The sequence below is a fragment of the Sitophilus oryzae genome, unplaced genomic scaffold (genome assembly GCF_002938485.1).
Source record: "Sitophilus oryzae breed Bouriz unplaced genomic scaffold, Soryzae_2.0 scaffold_1167_pilon_pilon, whole genome shotgun sequence".
In the NCBI taxonomy this organism is placed as follows: domain Eukaryota; kingdom Metazoa; phylum Arthropoda; class Insecta; order Coleoptera; family Curculionidae; genus Sitophilus; species Sitophilus oryzae.
Genome location: NW_022145801.1, coordinates 3,503,948 through 3,527,781, shown reverse-complemented (window position 1 = coordinate 3,527,781; position 23,834 = coordinate 3,503,948). Strand labels below are relative to the sequence as shown.

General features: G+C 33.4%; 1 protein-coding gene across 1 annotated transcript in view; it reads right to left on the bottom strand.

Moving 5' to 3' along the window:
* Positions 1–457, bottom strand: part of LOC115888120 (slowpoke-binding protein-like) — a 22,441-nt gene extending 21,984 nt beyond the window's left edge. The window contains exon 1 of the mRNA XM_030907706.1: positions 431–457. Within this exon, the coding sequence (XP_030763566.1) occupies positions 431–457 (27 nt within the window). The remainder of the gene's footprint in view (positions 1–430) is intronic.
* Positions 458–23,834: the final 23,377 nt, after the last annotated feature.

Sequence of the window (23,834 nt, the reverse complement as noted above, 5' to 3'; positions counted from 1 at the left end):
TATGTGATTAGTACATTTTATCGCTGAATACGAATAGTACTATTTGAGGTTGTACTAAGAAAATGTACTTTGTCTGGCAGCTGAATTGACATTCTATTTAGATAAATAAGTATCAATATTTAAACTGGCCATTTTATTATAAGTATATGCATTGTTGATACATGGTTCATTAAGTTATAATAAAATTAATATATTTATAATTTTAGTGACGAATGATTACTTCAAAATATTATGAAAAAAACCTTCGTCTAGGAGATGCGAGACCTTGTCGTTGTTGGGTGAGCTCTTGGTCAGGTGCTAGGGGGAATCCCCTCTGGCATTTTAGATAGGTCTAAGGAGCATCGTCACCATTGTCTTGTCCGTGGCTGTAGCCAGGGAATTGCACCAAGACGTAGAACCATGCCGGATGGGACTACCCTGTCCGACATACCAGGCACCCGTTACTATCTGTGGTCATGTATCACGGGTAGAGGGTGTGTGGGGGGTCTTAACTTAACCGCCAGGACCAAGAGGAGAAAACCTCACCAAAAACCTAAATCCTATGATGGCGGGACCAGGTCAAAGGTATACGTGGCTGGATAGAAAACTAGGTTCTAATGGTCTCAACCTTGGGGCACCAGGAGGCAACCCATTGTATTCTCGTCTCCCTTACTTCTACATGCGGGGCTCTGTAGAAGTAGACCGACTAACCAATGCGGTGTAATTGACCTCAAATTTAAGGAGACAATAGAGAAAGAGGGATATATCCTCTATTATAGATTCGTCACAACACCGGTATCTGAGGGGAGACCAAGTTAAAGAGGTGGAGGCTGGAGACAGATCTTCCAGCCTCCACCTCACGGGTAGTGCCATCAACCAGTACCTTTTGAACTTATATCTTTACAGTATTAAAATCTATTATTTACCTATCGTGTGATGTCTTTATTTTACAGTCATCCCTATAACTTTTTTATTTTTTAAGATAAAACAACGATATTTAGTATGTTAGTATATGACATAAATTGGGATTGATTGACATATTCAATTGTTTTCGGTCACTTCCGGTTTCACCGGAAATGACTACAACTTTTGATTTTTAAATGGCGCCCTCGGTATTTTTTTACTTGATTCGATAGAAAATGACACTCTGAATCAAATGACATATTTTTGACAACTTTTGACATTTTGGCATATGGTTTATTTGAAATTGTAACATGCGGTTCAATTTGATTCAAAATACCAAATGTGTGGTATCAAATTATTCGTAAAAAATGCCTTTTCCAAATATGTTAATGAGCCACCCTCGTTCCATTTGAAAAAATTAAGATATGATTAAAAATACGATTTGGGCATCTTTTAACCGTCCAGGACAAGACACTAAAAACATTAAACGATCAAATCTATTTTTCCAAGGCTCCTTGATTAAAAATTAGTGTTTTAACACAGCCACACACAGGCACTCTAGATTCGATTCAGAATGTCATTTTCTATGGAATAAAGTAAAAAAATACCGAGGGTGCCATTTAAAAATCAAAAGTTGTAGTCATTTCTGGTGAAACCGGAAGTGACCGAAAACAATTGAATACATCAATCAATCCCAATTTATGTCATATACTAGCATACCAAATCTCGTTATATTATCTGAAAAAATAAAAAAGCTATAGGGGTGAGCCACTTTTGAGACGCACCCAGTATACGAGATGGAAATACAGAACGCTGGTTAAAAAACGCAGATAATAACCTTTAATTTGATAAGCTTCAAAAATCTTAAGTCCAATTCATAGGCATCTGCGTCGGTGCGTCCTTGATCATTTTTCGTCACTCATCTGCCATCGTATTGAAATATGATCTTTCATTTTTGAAATAAACCAATAAGACTGGTTAACATCTAAAGTTAACTTAAAAAATATTAGAATTTTTTTAGTAAAATAAATCGATTGGTGTGTACGTCATAATCTGCCATTTTTCTGTCATCATCTGTCGAAATCTTCCCTTAGTCGCAAAACAGGGTATAATTAGGATTTTATTACTATCCTTCTCCTTTTATCACTCTAATCTTAGAGACACAAAAAAGAAACCTTTTTTTAATACTTCCACTCGTAGCGACAAAATCCTCCACATCGTTTATCAAAGGATATAAAATTCTCGCCTGTATAACTTTATTACATTTCGTTTTGTTCGCGTTAAATAAAACCCTCTGACCCTTATATCCGCGTGTTCATCGAGTTATCGATTTGGTCGATGTTTATAGTATATATAAATATTTTTACGGTTTAAGTAATCTGATTAATTCTCATAAGGATGCACGGTTGCGTTAAAAACAGCTTTGTAGACTATAATCGCTTTAGTAACACTAAAATTATTTATCATTCATAAAACAATAATTTAAGTGTTAAAATACACATTAAGTAATTGCATTTAAAAACTAACAACTTTTAAATTGAAGGATTAATAGCCATATCAAGGACATGTTTGACTTGTTTGAGAAAGTGTAGCTTAAAAAGTTGAAAAGTTAAATTTTTACAAATGTTTTGTAACAATAAAATTGTAACATGAGGTTCATAAACGTCAATTTTCCTCAAAATACTTGTGTGTGGTACCAAATTATTTTTATTATTTTGAAATATTAAATATGCTAATGAAACTACATCCTCGTTCCATTTGAAAAAATTGAGATACGATTAAATAATCATATCTCAAGAGATATAATAAGATCAGATTTGGGTATCTTTTAACCAGGACAAGACACGAAAAACTTTAGATGATCAAATGTATTTTTCCAAGGCTCGTTGAATAAAAATTACGGTTTTTAACACAACCACAGCACTCTAGATTAAAATTTAAAATACGATTTTTTTAAAGCAAAAATGTCAAAAGTTGACATATTATATGTCATTCTATTCACAATGTCTTCTGCTATCGAATAAAGTAAAAAATATCGAGGGTGTGATTTAAAAATCAAAAGTTGTAGTCATTTCCTGTGAAACTGGAAGTGACCAAAAACAATTGAATACGCCAATCAATACTAATTTCTCGTTTCTTTATCTAAAAAAATAAAAAAGTTATGGGGGTTAGCCACGTTTGAGACGAACCCGGTATAACTTGCTTACTTAACTAAGTAACAGTAAGACAATGTTTCATAAGATGTGTTACATTAATATTATAAAAATATATAAAGTGTGAATCATAGTAAACAAAATTATGAAATGACAACTTGGAATCGACATAAATTCTTTACTATAGCTTTGATTTAACTTCAGTAATTATAATGAAAAATAAATATGTTATATTCTCATAATAATATATCTCAAAAAATATTGTGGTTATAAATATTCAATAAAAATGGGACAACCCTTTTCATTGACTTGCAGTTTATTCAATATTTAGAGTGTAATTTTAATTATATGTTAATAATAATATATTAAAGATCATTAATTCTTTCCTTTATATATATAATTTTGGTTTAACTTCAGTAATTATACCGTACGATCGAAAAAAAAACGTCAGCGATGGCTATGAAATGAAGATCGCTGTCATTTTATATGTAAATTTATATGGAAAATATCATCGATGTTCATTTTCAAGCCAACTGGACGCCGTCTTTTTCGATACACGGTATCTTATAATATATTAAATAAATATTTTATATTATCATATTAATATATCCAAAAAAAAATCTGTAATTATAAATATTCAATAAAAATGGGGTAACGCTTTTCATTTACTTCAGTTTATTCAATATTTAGAGTGTAATTTTAATATGTGTTAATAATAATATATTAAACAATAATTTTTCATAATTATTTTATGAAATAATATTTTATGTAAACTACAGGTTGTCCCACAATTAGTGCGACAAACTGAAAGGGGTTATAACGGGTGTTGCAACGTCGCGCGTCGTTGGGAACATAGGAAATCCCATGCAAAATTTGAACTGTCCAGATATTGGCTCCCCTATGGATTTTATAGCGAAGTCGTAAATAGACTTTTTAAAGGTCTACATTTGGTAAACACACATGCCAAATTTGAACAATTTTGGACAAGCCGATTTTAGGTAATTTGAGAAAAACTTTAAAACTTGTTGTCAGCGTCATTTTAAAACGTACAACAAACGTCATTTTAAAACGTACAACGACAAACAAATAAAAAGAGACTGGCAAATTAAATGGCAAAGAGAGGGACAACGTTCCCGTAGCAAAAGCCGTAGCGCAACTTTTCGTTCTATTTATGTTGATCTGCGCATTGCGTCTATTGGGTCCACTATCTCATTCTAATATAACAAGAGAGAAAGAAGCAGCCATATAAAACGTAAATTCTAAATAGAAATTAGAACAATCGCCTTTCGTTTTCGTCATCATGACAACCAAGATGACAACATCATGACATGTTCGTCATGTTTGTTAATTTTTCTTTTCGTGATTTACCTTTTTTTTCTAAATTCTCCATTTTATTGACTTATGAATATGGATAGGGAACAAATTCCTTTGTTCCATATAGGTATTTATATTTTGTTACTTATAATTTTCGGTTATACTATTTGTTATTTTATTTGCTGCAGGAGCCATTATCATCTATTTTTTATATGTATTGGTGCCTCCTTTCTCTGATACATATGTTAAAGACACCCGGTAAAATAAAAGTAAGTAGTTATATTTATCATCTTATTAAGAAAAAAGTAGAAGTAGTAGTGTCAACAATATTTCGAACCTCTCTTAACATAACAAATTAATACAATTAATTTTTTTCATTTTTTGGGTAGTTTTATAGCTGGTTTATAGTAACCAGAAACTTTATTATTATACCTATTTCACTTTTGTCTTAGGATTAAAACTGGACTTGAAAATGGGTCAGGATCATGATTCTCGTAAAGTCTTCTTTGCTTGGAGATTCACTTTGTTATTGCAATTAGGCAGTTTTTTCGAAAATTAGATTTTTAATGCATTTTAAAAAAACTGGCCGATCGTTTCCTGCAACAGTCAGTTCTTCTGCATTTAAAATTGGTAGGTCGGTGGAATAGAATAAACACTGTTATTTTTTGTTATTATATTATAAAAAATTTATTTATTTTTATGTATAAATAAATATGTTTATAAAACAGTACAATTTTTGCTTTTTTTATAATTTCCTTTATAAAAGACTTTTATGTATAAATAAATATGTTTATAAAACAGTACAATTTTTGCTTTTTTATAATTTCCCTTATAATAGTAGTACTCTTTCGTTCTGAAAGAAACTGCAAATGTTCACTTAAACTGATTTATTCCCTACACCAAGTTCCCTTTACGTGGTATAGGGAATAAATCAGTTTAAGTGAAAATTTTCAGTTTCAGAATGAAAGAATACTAAAATTCTCCGCCAGCCAGAATGTGCGATAATGTCTTACGATACGTTTTATACCTATCTCTTTCTTTTTCATATAAAGCACACATAATAAAGAAAGATAGCAATTAAGACGTACGTCCTGCCATGGTCCTGCTAATTGGTTTCAAAATTGTTATTCTGAGTTGCGCTACGGGAACGCGGTCCCACTTTTTACCACGGGATTTGTCAGTCTCTTTCCTTAGGTTTACAAACTATGATGTTGTCATTGTCAAAAGTAATTTTAATAAAATTTTAATATTTAGGGAAAATTAACCAAAACATGTCAGATACACTGTCTAATCTATTTCCCGTGTATTTTATCATGTTCACTTTTTCTTTATGTGTATAACAATAAATTATTACTAGTACTGAATATTAAAATTTTATTAAAATTAAGTTACTTAAGGAATGTCGGTTTTTGACTGGTGTTTGATTGTTACCTATTCAGTTTTAATTTAAAAATCGATTAAGTTTTTCTCAAATTACCTAAAATCGGCTTGTCCAAAATTGTTCAAATTTGGCATGTGTGTTTACCAAATGTAGACCTTTAAAAAGTCTATTTACGACTTCGCTATAAAATCCATAGGGGAGCCAATATCTGGACAGTTCAAATTTTGCATCGGATTTCCTATGTTCCCAACAACGATGCAACACCCGGTAGAGGGCATCAAAACAAGTCATTTGAGCATAGGAAACCATGTCCGGAAATGTGCCGTTTTGGCAGGAGGTGGAGTGACACGTAAATTTCAAGTTGCATTATTTATTCAAAACATTTACAAAAACTGCTCAAAGTGCCGTCAGGCGTGTGCATTTCTGTCTTCAGCAGAATGGACGGCACTTTGAGCAGTTTTTGCTAAATATTTTGAACAATGCTGCAAAGACACGTTCCCCTCACTTCCTACTTGTTGTTTATAATTCTATACTCAAATGACTTGTTTGATCTCCCTCTAACTCCTTTCAGTTTGTCGCACTAATTGTGGAACACCTGTATATGTTATAGTCTACAAAAAAATAGAAAAAAAGATTTTAAATGGAATTTTATACTAAGGGCTGGCAAAGGTTAGTCTTGGGTCGAGATTTTCGTATGTAAGAAAGTACAATGCGTTTATAATGTACTGAATAAAGAGGACAGTAAACACGTTGCCAAACGTATGGAAAATAAACCGAGAAACTGTGCACATCGCTAAGAACGGTAAACACGTGGAAGGAGAGATATAAGCTTTTTCGTTTTCCTGTTATTACCGATTCTGAACCGTCCTAGAACTCTGCAGCGCATGCGTAAATGAAATAATGTCTTCTTATTTCCTTCTGCGCATACATCACAGTTCAGGACGGTTTCAAAATCGTAACTAGGAAAACAAAAGCAAATTGTCGCAGTTGACCCGATCACGACCCAATCAATACCTCTGTCAGTACCTAAAGTTCTAGGGAAAGGTGTACATCATACGTTCAGCTTCACGATTTAATTACGTCTCGTGATACTTAATTTGTTTATTTATTAACGAGTCGTTGTAATTTTCCCTATAGCTTGAATTTTTTCGCAAGCTAGAAACACTTGCACTTTTGGTAAAAATAAGTGGAATTGAGTGGGTGTTCGATAGTGGTCGCGCTATTAGAAATCTGAATTCAAAAATCGATATCTCGAAATATATTAGAAATAATAGATTGTAGTTTTTTCAAGAACTTTGTTAATATTTCTGCTGTATTTTCTTTGTAGACAGTATGTGAAAATCTTTATCAATAAAAAAATTACACGATTGCTGAACATTGCTATGCTCTAAAAGTAAATGGATGGATTGTTTACAATTTTTGATTGGAAAAAGCAACTTTATCGAATTTTTCTTATGTAAACATATTGTAAAATATCCGATCTTGAAAATAAAAAAAAGGTTCAATATCTAATGGTTCTTGAGTTATGGCCTGTTATGTGTTAAAAGTTGAGTTTTTTAAATTATCGGATTACTGACGTTTTCTCGTTATAAAAAAAATGACACCCTAACGATATCCTTATAATTCCATTTCAGATGCTCAGAAACATGTCTAATGATTTTATCTAGTTATCTCTTGAATATTTTAAAAATAAGCGGTTTGCGATCGTGATTTTACTTTTCCTGATAGGGAAAGGCGTATCGGCAACGCCGCAACAGCACACCGTCGCGCGCCGCTTCGGTCGGTCGCATTTCTCTCACTCCGACTTAATAAGATCCCTATGCGATTTACTTCCACACACGTAAATGGCGACCCAAAAGTAAAACTTGCCAGTACGGTATTATTGGGTATTTCAATTCTTTCTTCAATTTTAAGCAAATATTGTAATACACATAATGTTCCTAAATCCAACCGTTTCCGTGATATCAAGTTTTGGTTTTGAAATGTTAAACAAAACTTTCTCTCTTTTTATACATTTATAAATGCTATCCTAAAAACTAATGTCAAATATTATTAAATATCATAGTTTCCGCAGAATGGCATCGTTAAATGAAACCGAACACATCGAAATTAATTAAATCGAATTGTTTAAGTGGTAATTTCAAAAATCAATAACTCGGAAACGGTTGGTTTGGGGTACATTGTGTGTATTTCTATTTTTGCTTAGAATTGAACGAAGAATTTAAATATGCAATAATATACAGGGGGTTTCTTTAAAAAAATGAAACTTTGATGTGCCACGACTTTATGCCCATCCCTGTATACTTAAACTTATTACTCGCCAATAGACATTTAAAAACCCTCTAACTTTTATATTTAACTTTTTGCGGTACTTGGTATATTTTACACAATAATCGATTTTTCCGTTTCCATACATATCAGCGATCCTGTATATTAAAAAAAAACAAAAGTATTTGTTCGAATTGAACGGTTATGTATAAATTCCAAACTTGTTACTCGATTTGTTTAACAATATCAGCTTTCCCTACAAAGCAGAACAAATCTTGCAAGAATTTAAATTGAAGTTTTATTGAAGTTCGTGCCTACTATATGTATCGATAGCATTTTCCTATAAGTTTTGTTATCCCAGAAAATTGAAAAATATATATTTCGGTTATGCGTATGCAGCTCAGAATACGAGTACATGCACTTCTAAAAGTTTTAGATTCATACAAAAATACAGCATACTATTCAAACTTTTTTGTTTGTCCAACCAATAAATAACATGTTCTTGTTTTTACTGTATATTGAACTCGAATATATAAGTCTGTCTAACGAGAAGATCCTTGACAGTGATAGATGTGTCTGTCATTTTTTTTTTCAAAGTAGTTTATTTTATTTTACAAAGAAATAAGTTGGTACAACTGGAACGCATAGCAGGAAATTAATGTATTTAAAATTTGACTGACAAGTGATTACTTTAAAATATTGTGAAAAAAACTGTATAAAACAGAAAAAATGTAATCGAGTTATTTTATTTAATAAAAAACGGTATGTGTTAATACAAAAGAAACAAGAACAAGACACCACATACCAAAAAAAAAAAGAACTATTTCTTACTTTCAAGCTTTATAAAACTTCCCGCATTTACGATTATATTTATCAATATAACTTATGTACAGCTGGTTCCAATAAAATTGAATACGACTTAAAACATATTTTTATTATTTCGGGCAGTATATTCTATGATAAGTCACCCATTTCTCTACTCATGTCATGCTGACGTTCTGAAAAATTTATTTGGCACTTTGTCAAAAGCAAAGTTGTTTTATACAATGTCAAAATAACCTTAACATGCCAAAATACTTGACACATAAATATACACTGCCCAAATATTCGAAAAAAATGTGTGTCGTATTCATTTTTTTTGGAACCAGCTGTACAAATACAAATTTGTAATATTCTACAAGAATAAATAAAACAACATAAATAAAACAAACTATTTTATTAATAATAACACTTACCAAATTTTATACCTTAAAGGTTGATTACTTAACTTTAATCTTAATTTTTTTAAACCAGTACCTTTTGATATTTTTCTGCAGTACTAAAATCCATTATTTACCTATCGTGTGATGTCGATATTTTACAGCTACTCCAGTTTTTAGTATGTGTTTAGTACGGTCCTTCTCGGGCTGAGTATCAACTCAGACAAAACCGCGATAGTGCCATTCACCAGAAGGCGAAGTCTGAAAAACTTGAAAAGAATCCAACTAGATGGAAAGGAAATACTGCCAACCCAGGAAGTTAAATACCTGGGAATAACCCTGGACAGTAAACTCCTGTGGAACAGCATATTAAGAACACTACCAGCAAAGCCATAAAGGCTCTCATGATATGCAGAAGACTGGCCGGAAATAGATGGGGCTGCTCCCCTAACATTTTGCGCTGGATGTATACCATGATAGTAAGACCCATGATTACTTATGGAGCAGTTGCCTGGTACACAAATCTAGAGCAACGGACGGCAAGGCTAAACCTGTGCAAAGTCCAGAGACTAGCATGCGTTTGCATCATAGGAGCCATGAGAACCTGTCCAACAGCAGCAATGGAAGTCATTCTAGATCTAACACCACTGCACATTGTCATTGGTAGATATGCCAATGCGACAATGATTAGAATGGTCACTAACGGAATTAGTACTGGGAGAATTGTCAGATCAGGGGCTTGGAACACCCTCAAAAAGGAAATACTACTCCTGCAACTCCCAGTGGACGATATGCCAAGAACGTACAACTTTGACAAACATGTCAATGTAGTATTGAGCAATAAGAAGGATTGGAAGAGCGAAACGCTTGCCCAGCAGTTAAAAGACCATACCGACCATACCATAACTTGATATACTGATGCTTCCAAAACCAATACGGGAACAGGGATCGGAGTATTTGGGTCGAGAACTAAATATTCCGAACCAATGGGCACTTACCCTAGTATCCTACAGGCAGAAATCTACGCTATCAAAAGATGCGTACAACTTATCTTAGATAGGAACTATCGGAAACAAGAAATAGCCATCTTATCTGATAGTCAAGCAGCATTAAAGGCGATCAACTCAGTATCAATCAATTCGAAATTGGTCAAAGAATGCATAGAAGCTGAATAAATTAATAGAAAACAAAGTCCTCCTGCACTGGGTGCCCTGCTCACCAAGGGATGAAGGCAATGAAAAAAAGCAAATAATCCTGGCGGAAAGGAGCGAACACTCCACTAACTGGCCCAGAACCGTTGTGCTTCTCGGAACTCAAGAACTTGGAAGACTCGATCCGCAACCTGGAATGGGAATCTATGAACAACGAACGGAACACGGAAATGCAACGGTGTAAGACACACGAAGAAGTTTCTGAGCGCTTACGACCAAGAAAAATCAAAGATCTTCCTGGATTTCAGTAAGAACAATCTTCGGACTGTCACGGGGTTTTTGACAGTCTGTCAACTCAATGAACACCTCAGTAGATTGAAACTAAGAAGAAACGGCGAATGCAGATTCTATGGGGAAAATGGGGAAACACCAGAACACCTCATCACTGAGTGCCCCGAGACGACAACCATTCGTGCCATGAATTTTGGTACGACTGATATTGGAGATGGAGAACTACCCTCTGTAAAACCGTCCCAGATACTGGCTTTTGTCAAAGCCCTGGGACTGTATGATGAGTTATGACTCAAGAAAGGGGGACACAATGGATCTGTAAGGTCGCAGTGATTAACCCCCCTCCCATCATTCTAAATTCTAAAAGCTCCTTCTACCATATTCGAGATGCACTTATCTACGACGAGATGGTATACGAACTTTATTGATAGTAACTTTATTGGTGTATCTGTATAAGACTTTCTGCCTGGGCAGCGAGTATTAACCATAAACTGTGCTCTGGGTTCTACAGTTAATTTTCACTCGATTTTTCCTCCACTTGACTTCAAAAGACACAAAACACACGTAATAACACGAATCAAAATGCATCATCTTCCAAAACGCAGGGTATTTGACAAAAGTTGTCACAAAATTATAACCTATAATTTGGCAAGACTTTGACAAACGTCAAAAATCTAAAGGCGAGTTCATACGCATCGGCGTCCGTTTGTCGTTCATCGTTCCGTCAAACCAATAAAATTGAAATACGATCTGTCATTTTTGAAATAAACCAATAAAACTGGTTAAAAACAACAAGTGACGACGCATGACGGATTTATATTTAAACCCATCCATAGTTAACTTAAAAATTATTAGAAACTTTTTTTAGTAAAATAAATAGATTGGTATGGGACGTCATCTGCTTTTCTTCTGTCATCGTCTTTCGAAATCTTACCTGAGAAAAAAACAGAGTATAATAACATTATCTATTTTTTTTTAGATATTTCATTCAAGCTTCGTTGGAAGCATTGTTTTACGAGTATATATTTTTGGTTAAAATAAAACAATTACAGTTGGGGGCTGGAATTTTTTGGTGTTACAACAGCAAATATGATTAAAACTGGGAGGATTTTGATCATCTGCTGATTGATGCTACATGGTTAGCGAAACGCGCGTCCAGTGTAAAAATAAGTGTTTTGGTGTATTTATTTGGTGATTTTAGTGTTTTATTTTACTAAACAGCTAACTTTGAATATCATGTCAGTGTGCTGTGATAGCATGAAGGTTTTGATGTACTTTTGTCAATTTCTTTTATGATATATAACACTGATGAAGGCTGTATTGTTGGCCGAAACGTTTGTCTATAGACTAAATAAAGGTTTTTTAAACAAGATGAAAACATATTTAGCGTATTTGGAACCTAGTGCCCAAAGAAAATGAATTTAAGGATATTACATTCATATAGCACTTAAATATATGTGGTGAGTCCTACTGTCCTGCGTTCTCAATTGCTGTGACAGCAGAAATATACTGCAGTAACAAAGTCGGTATTGAATTCAAGGTGATTGGCACTGGAATGAACCTATTCATGTGGTTTTCCACTACCACATGTCTGGATTATTTTATGCTAATTATATGTGGTTTGGTTGGATATAAAAGACTTGATGTTGAAAGACTTAGCGAGTTTTATAGTGCAGTGAAGCAATGTTATTTTTATAGGACGAAGATATGTATTGTCTGTACCTTAAATTCGTTCAGTGCAGTCTGATTTCTATGTTGTTTACTATATACAAATCCTCTAGAAATATATAAGTTTCCAAATTCAGCAATATTGTCCTAGTGTGCTTGGGGACCTTTAATAAAAAATCGGCAAAAACGGCCATCGGTAAAAACCGCCATGGTTATTGATCGTCAAAATCTCCAGTTACGATTATAGTAAGTCGATGCAATCCACACTTAGTATAGAAGAAAGTATTACAGCAATAGTTAATGGGCCCCACGTTTTTATTTTAGTCTAATATGCCTAAAAGCTATTCTGCCTAGTACTAAAATATTTCTGAACTAGAAGTTCAAAATACCTAATTGTTATTATTATTTTCTAGTTTTCAGTGCACATAAGATAAAACCGTTTAACTTAAAAGTTTTTTTACCGATTTTTTATTTTCTAGTTTTTAGTATTTATCGGAAATGCCTACCAAATATTCCTCTCATTCTATTTAATTCATTATTATATAAATTAATATATATATAACAATTAATTATAACAATAAAATATAAATTATAATAATTAATTATATTTAAAATACCTATTTGTTAATGTTTTATTATTTATATTTATTTTAATATTGATTGATTTTATTATACAAGGTGTTTCTGATGTTATTAGCTCTCTTTGTCTCTCTCGTTGTGATGCCAGCCTAGACTCATGACGCTCAGATGTTTCTGACGCTAACAACTCTCTTTGTCTGTCACGTTGTGATGCTAGCCTGGACTCATGACGCTCAGGTGTTTCTGACGCTAACAACTCTCTCTTTGTCTTTCGCGTTCTGATGCTAGCCTAGACTAATGACGCTCAGGTGTTTCTGACGCTAACAACTCTCTTTGTCTCTCTCGTTGTGATGCCAGCCTAGACTCATGACGCTCAGATGTTTCTGCCGCTAACAACTCTCTCTGTCTATCACGTTGTGATGCTAGCCTGGACTCATGACGCTCAGGTGTTTCTGACTCTACCAGCTGCCTTTGTCTCTCACGTTGTGCTATTAACCTGGCATCATGTTGCTCAGGTGTTTCTGTTGCTAACCGTTCTCTTCGTTTCTGTAGTCGACTATAAGTTTCATTTTCACTTTCTTTTGCACGTTTCGTTCTATACTTTTCTTTCGCCTTTTCGAGCCTTCTTTTTCGTTGTGTAGCAGTTTCGTTTTTATTTTTGTTTGTGTTTTTATTTATTGTTTCCATGTTGTTCCCACGAGTAATGGACATTTTAACGGTCGACCCCAGAGGTCCAGTAGAGGGGCAAAGCTATAATATACAACAAGAGGCGCCCAATCTTGAGGGGAAACGCTTGCGACATTACATTTTTAGCCACCCTAATGCCATACAGTCCTCAGCACATTTTAACCTATTACCTTAACTTGGGTGGTAAAGCTACCGCTAACTACGTAGATACATCTAATCACCTATTTTTTTTATCTGTCCTTCTAACGTCACACAATCTTGGACACAACTGTTCTGGACACGACTGCTCATGCCCTCACCTAATACGCCATTTTGTAACGACGTCCATCTTGGATTTTAAATTTTGTCATAATCACAGTATTCTACTTGTGTAGCCCTTTCATTTGATACCCATATTGAGGGGGTTGTGGAAAAATATGAAATCCGCCATTTTGTATCGGCGGCCATCTTAGATTTACAATGTTACTGATATTACTATATTGTATTGTCATCGGAACTAAAGGTGTGTACCAAATTTCAGATCAATCTGACAACAGGAAGGTACTTAAATTTCAATTTCTAATTTTGACCCAAATAAACAAACAAATAAATAAATACCGTACGGGTCGAGCTAAATAAAAAACATTAATAACGGTTTTTAAAATATTATTAAAACTTACAGTATGCCTTCTTTCCCTATGAGATGCGATCCTTGTCGTTGGTGCGGAAGTCGGGTGCTAGTGGGAATCCCCTCTTGTACTTTAGCTGAGTCTAAGGAGCATCTCGCTGTCTTGTCCCAGAGAATTGTACCAAGACGTATAAAGATGCCGGATGCCGGACCCTGTCCGTCATACCAGGCACCCTCTACTGTGTTTAGTCATGTCTCACGGGTTGAGGGTGTCACCTCTGCCCTGGCAAGAGAAGAAAAAGGCATGATGGAAAGCCGTCCAATACTGAGAGACAAGCAAGAATATATCACCATTTTTGCCAGAACTTCAATGTAAGGATATCGAGTTGACGAGTTGGATCAACTCGAAGGAGGAGGGCTATGGTCAGGCCCTCATAATAGGAATTGACCTTAAGTCCGAGGAGGCAATAGAAAAAGAGGGATTATATACAGATGATATGTCCTCTATTATATATTCGGGACAACATCGGTGTCAGGTCTAAGGAGTGATCAAGTTAAAGAGGTGGAAAAAATGGAGATAGATTTTTTATCCTCCACCTCATGGGTATTTCAGCCAGAGACAAGCTCTTCGACTGTGAAGCGCACGGCCGGCGGAGGGAAAATTCCAACCGTGGAAGAATGTATACCTTCGGAAGAGGTATAGTAGAGTAGTTCTCGAGGAAGAACATCTGTTGTCAGAGGTGGATGGGAAATAATATGTCCCTCCTACAACAGGAAATCCCTATGTATGATGAGTTATAACTAGGAAAGGGGGACAAAATAAATCTTTAAGAGTCCATTTCATTTGTCCGAAAAAGTAGCAAAATAAGCGTTCCGCATTTAACGTTTTATGTAAAACTGGCTAGGTATTTTTATACAAATAAACAAGGAAATTAAAGATAAAGGATTATACTATATCCGTATTGTAGCAAATTTTTAGATAGGTAACTTCGTTCACAACCTAACAAAATATTCCTTATGTTTGGTCTAAATTTTCTCGAAAATAAAGACATAATTTAAAATTTTGTTACAATACTTTGTTACAAGTTTTGTGATTACAGTGATACACATGTAATTTATATGGTTTGCTCGCTATAACAAATTGCTCGCTATTTTATGGCAAATGCTGAAGCTCTGCAAACCTTAATCAAGCCTTAAACAAAGCACGTGTGTTTGGAATTTTGGGTGTGGCTTAACACGACAGGATCGGGTTAAGCCTTAGGCAGATTTCTGCAATATAATATATATTTCCTTCGGCAACGGGACGATGGATCGATCCACGGCAGAGGTAGAACTTTTTTATTTTTTTACAGCTCATTTTATTTTTTTATTTATTTAGAGCTGTCGCGTCGGTAACAGCGGTCAAAATACGCCATAGGTGTATCCAGTGATTATCAGTGACACCAGTGATGCCAGTAACGCCAGTGATGCCAATGATGCCAGTATCGCTAGCAACGTCAGCAACGCCAGCAATGCTAGCCACGCCAGTGACGCCAGTGACGTCAGTGACACCAGTGACGTCAGTGACGTCAGTGACGTCAGTGACGCCAGTGACGTCAGTGACGTCAGTGACGCCAGTGATGTCAGTGACGCCAGTGACGCCAATGATGCCAGTGACGCCAATGACGCCAGTCACGCCAGTTTATGTTTATAGATTGCACGCGAAATACCCGATCGATTTTGTAGAACTGTTATATATGATTATAATTTGTACGTTTTTGAAATTTAGGTTGAATTATGCTACTATTACTTAAGAACTTACGCTCGAAAGTTACTAGTTTATAATAAAAGACAAGAAAATAACCTACGATTTAAATTTGGCGGGAACTGTGTTGGAGTTGGAGAGTTGTACGGTACAGCTAGACGCAAGTGAAGTTTAGACACTTTTAGTAAATGCAATACAATATAGCGAATTATAATTTTAATTATTTATTTTAATAAATAAATGAATACTTATGTTTATCACTTGTTTAAAACTAGTTGTAAATAAACATGGTGCTAACAAAATCTCTTCAGTAAAATTATTTTGTTTTGTTTTCATGGAGTTGAACGACCAATTTATCGATTAATAAATTGGGCCCGCTAAAACAGGGTTAAGTAAAAAACGAAGTGTGTTTATTTACAATTTAACAGCTTGTTTGGCGCTGAGTTAATTAGCGCCGCAATTTATCGCCCTCGATTTAAAAGTTTTGCAATTTGAGGATCGATAAATAACCTTTCTTCAGCTTTGGCCTGACTTATTTGCGATAAACAGTTTATGTAAACATAGCTACTGCTTCTAAAGATTCATATAATTAAAACGATTTGACAGCCCTTGACCTCGATCATGTTGTTGTCAGAGCTACAAGCTCGGAGAAAACTTAAGTCTTTTTTGATTTAAATCATTTTAATGACTTAAGTCATTTGAAATCTTAACTTAAAATTTAAGTCTTTTTGAAAATGATTTGTGATTTAAATCTTTATTCCGAAATAGAATAGATATTTATGTAACAAGTTGCAAAATGAATGTGATTTAAGCACGGGAAGCAAAATTGTCGGATAATGCGTCGAGTGCTTAAAACACTGCGAACAAAGAAAAACTTGTTGAGAATTTCACAGAAAAAGTATTGCTAGCCTATTTCTTGAAGTTATCCACTACCTTAAAGCTGTTAACTCTGTGGAGTAAATATTCGATGCTGCGCACCATGATTTACTTAAACAGAAACGTAGATATTAGTAAATTCACCAACCTTATTGCATTTTTAAAAAGAAAAGCTTCCGGATATCAGGCAAAGAAATCAAAAGTCTTTACAAAACTTGAAATAGAATTTTTTTCATTGTTTCTAACGTTTCATTTTTTACTTTTAGGCACTAGTGCCTAAACAAGTGTCACTTTTAGTTACTAGTGCTTAAAATATATATCAAAAACTGTCAATATCAAAACGCTTTCAAAAAATAATATAAAATTCTACTACAACTTTTTAAAAAAGGCTTAAGTCAGATTTTTATATATTTTTATGCTACATTTTTAACAGCAGCATTTCTGTTAAATTCTTTTTAAACTGTTAGGCGACAGCCAAGAAGCAGAATAAAAAAAACATTGATCAATATCACTAGTAAATAAAATGTTAGTTTTTCGGAACCGGTTTTGATTATTTGTTGTGTTACGCGTGCGTAGTGGGTTTGTTGTCTTTCAAGTGGCAGCCAGATGAAGACTTTCACTGGCAGCCAGATGAAGACTGGCGCGACAGTGATACTGGCGCCAGCTACTGGATACGTTTAAAAGATCCAGTAGCTTGTGAAGTAATTGTGAACCTTCCAACTGGTATCACTAGCCTTACTGGCGTCACCGGTAGCCAGTGAAGGACTGGCGTGACAGTTATACTGGCGCCAGCTACTGGATACGTGTATAGAGATCCAGTAAATAGCGTCACTGGCGTCCAGTAGTAGTCCTCACTGGTAGCCAGTGAAGGACTGGCGTGCCAGTGCCTAGCCAGTGAAGGACTGCGCCAGCTATTGGATACGTTTTTAAGAGATCCAGTAACTGGCGCCAATGGTCTCACTGGCAGCCAGAGGAAGACTGGCGTGACAGTGATACTGGTGCCAGCTACTGGATACGTGTATAGAGATCCAGTAACTAGCGTCACTGGCGTCACTGGTAGCCAGTGAAGCCAGTGAAGACTGGCTTGCCAGTGATCCTGGCGCCAGGTACTGGATACGTGTATAGAGATCCAGTAAATGGCGTCACTGGCGTCAATGGTTTCACTGGTAGCCAGTGAAGGACTGGCGTGCCAGTGATACTAGCGCCAGCTACTGGATACGTATATAGAGATCCAGTAAATTTATCCAGTAAAATTTAAAATCTTTTGGGTAAGCAGCCATTGTCTATTATATTCTTTATATAAAATAACATAATATACTATTACAAATAACTTAGAATATTTTATATTATATGTATAATATGCATCAAAAGGAAAAACAACAATAGAATTCATTAAAATTAACAGTATTTTAAAATTAATCAATAGACAAGAGATAATACAGATGTAAAACTTTATAATTTGTAGAAATTCTAATTGACTTTGGAATGCCGTGATTGTTAAAATTTACATATTTATTATTTCAAAGTTAGCTTGAGTTAAGATACAATTTAGAACTTATACAATTTCTATATTTACTAAGTTTGAAACAAAATACCTTTGCAGTAATAAGATTCAAAATTTGTTTTAATATTTTAAGAGAGAATGTTATAATCCCATGCAACTGTATTTTTTGATGAAATATTTTGTTTAGAATCATGTTTACTTTGTTTAAAGTGCCTGTAAATATTTTAACTATAAATATACTTATATAGTAATCGCAAAACATTTTCCGATGCACGTCATCAATCATATCTACATTGACACTAAAGTCTATAAATCTGACCAAATGAAATTTTGCCAAAAATGTTTAAATTTGTTGAATAATTTAAAATACCAAGCAGCTCTTCATTTTACTTTATAGAGCAAATGATTGTAACAGATATTTTATTTAGATTAAAGCTGCAAAAATTAGTTCAAACCGAATTTTATTATCGCTATGTTGGTCACATTGCGCCGTGTTCAGCAATGTTGTCCTTTATTATTTGACAATTATAATCTTTGTGAGCAATTCTCGTTTTTTGCCTCTTTTCGTAGTCTTTTTCAAAAATTGCACTTTTCAGCACAAACAGTTCTTTTAAGAACTAAATTTTCGGGTTTTTATATTGCATTTCTTGAAATTGTGTGCTGAAAATATGCCAAAGCATTCAAACAGTGGAAGCAAAGAGTTTGTAGCTTCGGGAATAAGCAATTTGAACGAGAACGTGACAATAAAGGTCCTTTATTACCCTTGACTGCAGTCAGAGAAGTAAGTTTGATTGATAAGCACATTATACCACTTTCAAAGTTAGTTTTTATTAAATTCTGTGATTATTACTTTGTGCATTAATAGCACTCTCTTACTTGTTATTACCACTTATGGCTTTTTAAGATGTATATCAATAAATAAATAAATAACCCATAATAACGCTTAGAATAATCTTCATAATGGACTAGTTTTTGCCAATATGTAATAAATGAAATAAGCTATAAAACAAATAAATCAATTAATTACTAAAATATTAGTTATTAAAATAAAAATAAAACTTAAAAATCTTTAAAAAATATATTGTTTGTCACTTTTAAATTAAGATTCATCTCATAAATCCATCACAATCTGGCAGCGCTGTCGCCATCGTTTGTCACTCAAAGTTGATAATGTGCATCGGAAATTGTTTTGTATGTTACCATAGCTAAAATATTTACAGACACTTTAAACAAAAACTTTTGAATAAGAAGACTAAGGAAGGAGCATATCAAAAACCTTAGGTCCACCGCGATGGGCCTCAAATATGGCCGACTTCAATTCCGGTTTATCAGTGCCGTTCTAATTTTATTTAAAAAATGTAAAACTATAATGTAGGGTAGACGTGGGGTAGACCCAATATTTTTTTTTATTTTACGTTGTGAATAAATGTTGGTTGTTATTAAAATTTTTTTAAAATATAAAATTTAAATAAAAATAGATAAGTTATAATAATTATTTATAACCATAAACATCCGATACGCTACTGAAGCAGGTAAGTCAAATTGACGTATCTAAATTCTTTGACATCTAATCTTTGACAAGTATTAAATAAAAGCAAAAATGCAAGAAAAAATATATAATTAGTTAATTTAAGTGAATTTCATAAATGATCGGTTTACTACACGTATGTATATTATATAGTCATTTACTAGCGAAAAGTTGTTCCATTATTTCACTCGATTTTTGCTGAGATCTACCGCACCCTACACAACCAACTATTTTAGTGTCTTTTTCGATAAATCGCGATAGTGTCACTGTTAATTTAAGTTCTGCCACAATTTCCATCTAGATTTACTACCTTTACACAACTATCAGTAGTAGAATAAATAATAAATAACATAAAATAAGATCCGTAAAGACTGACAAATCCACAAAATTTCAAATCAAATTCAAATGTGTCAAATGAATCGTCAAACAGAACTGTCAAGGATCCCCACCCTAGAGTGCTTTTTCCGCCCACCATGCATGAATACATGCAGTGTTGCAACCTCCTATGTTATCCATATTCTACATAATTCGGCGGAACATAGTTCTACATTTATAAATTCATAGACAAATTTCTACTCAAAAAATTAGGAATGTTAAATTTAATCTTTTATCAGTGCTCATTATTAATAATTATAGAAAAAAAAACACATTAATTATTTTTAGTACTTACTCTTTCAATGAAAACTTAGCAAAAACCACCGAAAATTAACAAAAAAACATTACGTTTATGACGTTTTTCCGAAATCTTTGTTATGCTGCAAAATAACTTTATTTTGGAATAAAATGATTCATATTATTCACAATCAGGTCACAAAAAGAAATTCCTAAAATGTTTATCGTAATTTAGAATTCAATTCAAGAAATTTAGAAAACAGCCCAACGAATAATCGATTTATTTTTGTTTTGTTTGTTTTCTTTCATGTTTCTCTGTTTTATTTGAAAACCACTGTTTTACAAAACACCTTGAAAAGCGTACATTACTTACAATAATTCTCAACATTTATTCATTCAGAAAGGTATTCAAAGTAATGTGTGCTTTTCAAGGTGTTTTGTAAATGAGTGATATAAATTGTGATGAGACCAATATGAAAATAATGTGTTAAAAATGGGGACTGCTATTTTAGTAGTTATTATAATAGCATGTACAAGTAAAGCAGCACAGTGAAGTGTATTTTAGTTAAGTGTATATCGAAAAAGAGAACTGTCGCAGTTACATCGATCTGTCATAAGTATCTTTTTAATGTTAGGTAAGTTTTTTAATTTAACTTTTTAACACTAACACATTATTAAACATTTAACTTTTAATTTATTTTATGTAATAATATCACAATCTCTTAAAAATGTAAAGGTGCACCAAAATGTAATGCATCTCTGCAAACTCCTCAGGTGTTGTGATTTTATGACTTACTTTTAACATATACTTTCTTGTCCCTATGGCAACACAGTGCGTCAGATGCTGAAATCCGGGCTTGCTCCGGGTAATTGAATGTAGTTGGCGATATCTGCCGGCGGTTCTCAAAATGTTGCGATTATTTTTTTAAATTTTCAAAGTTAAATAACTCGGTTATTTTCAATTTATTTTAAAAATGGTAAAGAGAAAATATGTTTATTTTGACCAGATCTACCAACTCTTAAAATATCTGCACTCATTTCTGGGACACCCTGTATACTATAAAAAAATAAACTTCTTTTTGTCTACTACATCTAATCAATAGAAAAAGTAATGGTTGAACTACGATCGTGTAAAAGCAGAATATCTTGAAGGAAATTCTCCAACGAACTAATAAAAAGAAAACAAAGTCACTTTATAAATATCTGGAAGAGCCGTTTCATGACAGCTTCAATGGTGCGATAAAAAGCCTTAACAGAAACGCCATTCCTTTTCGACTACACTCTGAAAACTTTCTTTTAAAGTGAATCTAAAAGAAAATATATGTAGGTGAAAATATTAAACACGATACTATTTTTCAATAGAGTTAAAAAGAACGCGTAGCAATTTATATTTCTTTTTTAAAAGTATCTACTGTTAATTTAAAAAAGCGTATTATTTAATAGGCATATTTAAATAAAAGGCAATGGTTGAACCGTTATAAAGAATTATAATAGATATTCTAATAATAAATTTAATCCCCAATAAAAGATGTACTTATGGATATACTTCAAAATAAAAACACTAAATCGCCACAATACACCAAAACGCTTTTACTTTTGCACTGGACGCGCGTTTCGCTAACCACGTTAGCATCATCAGCAGATGATTATAAACTAAAATACAATCTACAAGTTGAGCGTTTATATACTCGCTCAGTGGGCACCGAGTGGGCGTGGCAAGATCTAGCCAACCGAGTCAGAGCCCACTGAGCGTAACAGTTAGATTTCCACCACTAGAGTAGCAGGAACAAAGAACTTGAAGGAATTGGACCGTTGACTCTGTTCATACTATCTTTACATTTATTAATTCTGATGCTTTCATATGCATCTAATTGCCTGTAATTTGAGACTGAGTTTAATTAATTTGAAATTATTAAGATCTATACAATGTTCTTTATCAACAATATGTTCGGCAACGCAAGATTTATCCGGTCTACCATATCTTATCTGAGCCAAATGTTCTTTAAATCTAGTTAATATTGATCTTCTAGTTTGCCCAACATATTTCTGATTACAATCCTTACAAGAAATTTCATAAATACCAGACCTTTCCAGTGGAGGTGTTTTATCTTTTGGATTACCTAATAATTGTTGTAATTTATTATTAGCACTATACACAAGTTTATAATTGACATTCTTAAAAATTCCTTTCAGACCACGGGATAACTCTCTATCAAACGGCATTGAAAAATATTTTGACGTATCTTTCTCCACTTGAAAAGTCGAATTTTCAGAAATCATTAATCTATACCTACGTTTTCTAATTATTTTATCAACTAGTGAAGGAGAATATCCATTACACTCAGCTACATTCCTAATGTAATCTCTTTCTATTTCATATCTTTCGCTGGAAAGTGGAAAACTAAGTAATCTATGAACTAAGAAATTTAAACTAGCCATTTTATGTTCAGCACTATGATATGATTCATTAAAATATATCTGCGTGTAGCGGTATTTTTCCTATAGATATCAAATTCCAGGCAATTATTATTATTTCTAATAACTAATACATCTAGAAATGGTAATCTGTCGTTGTTCTCAATTTCATGTGTAAATTTAATGGAAGGAAAACGATTATTTAATTTAGAAAGAAAATTATCTATGGTGTCTGAATGTGTGTCAAAAACAGCAAAAATATCATCCACATACCTAATCCATACTCTTGGAAAATACTCAAACTGATTCTTAGCCTCCACTTCAAACCTGCTCATGAATAAATTAGCCAAAAATTGAGACAATGGATTACCCATTGCTGTACCTTCCCGCTGTTCAAAAAAGTTGTTATTAAATTAAATAAGATCTATACAATGTACCTTCCCGCTGTTCAAAAAAGTTGTTATTAATCAGACCTACTGAATATACATATAAAACTTCATTAAAATCGGTTAAGCCGTTTCGGAGGAGTATGGTAACAAAAAATTAAAAAAAACACTATTAAAAATTAGGGTTTTATGGTGGAAGGGTGAATATTTAGGGTTGTATGTATTTTTTAATGCCAAATTACAAAAAAAAAATTATCCAAAAAATAAAATAAAAAATCTGGGGTGGGCCACCCTTACCACCTAGGGGTATAAAAAGTAGATAACAACTTACTCTCAAACATACTAAATATTTATACAGTGTTGTTCACCACATACGACACGGAGTATTGTAGTTAAACGATTAGATGTTTACAAATTGTAAGTTTTGGGTTTGTTGAAGGACTATTAGAGATACAATTTAAAAATATTTTTACAAGATACAGAGTGTCCCAAATAAATAAAAATATCAAAGTTGTATTTTTTTAAATGGAACACCCTGTATATTATTGCATTTTTAGTTTCTACGTTTAAAATAAAGGTAAATCTGATT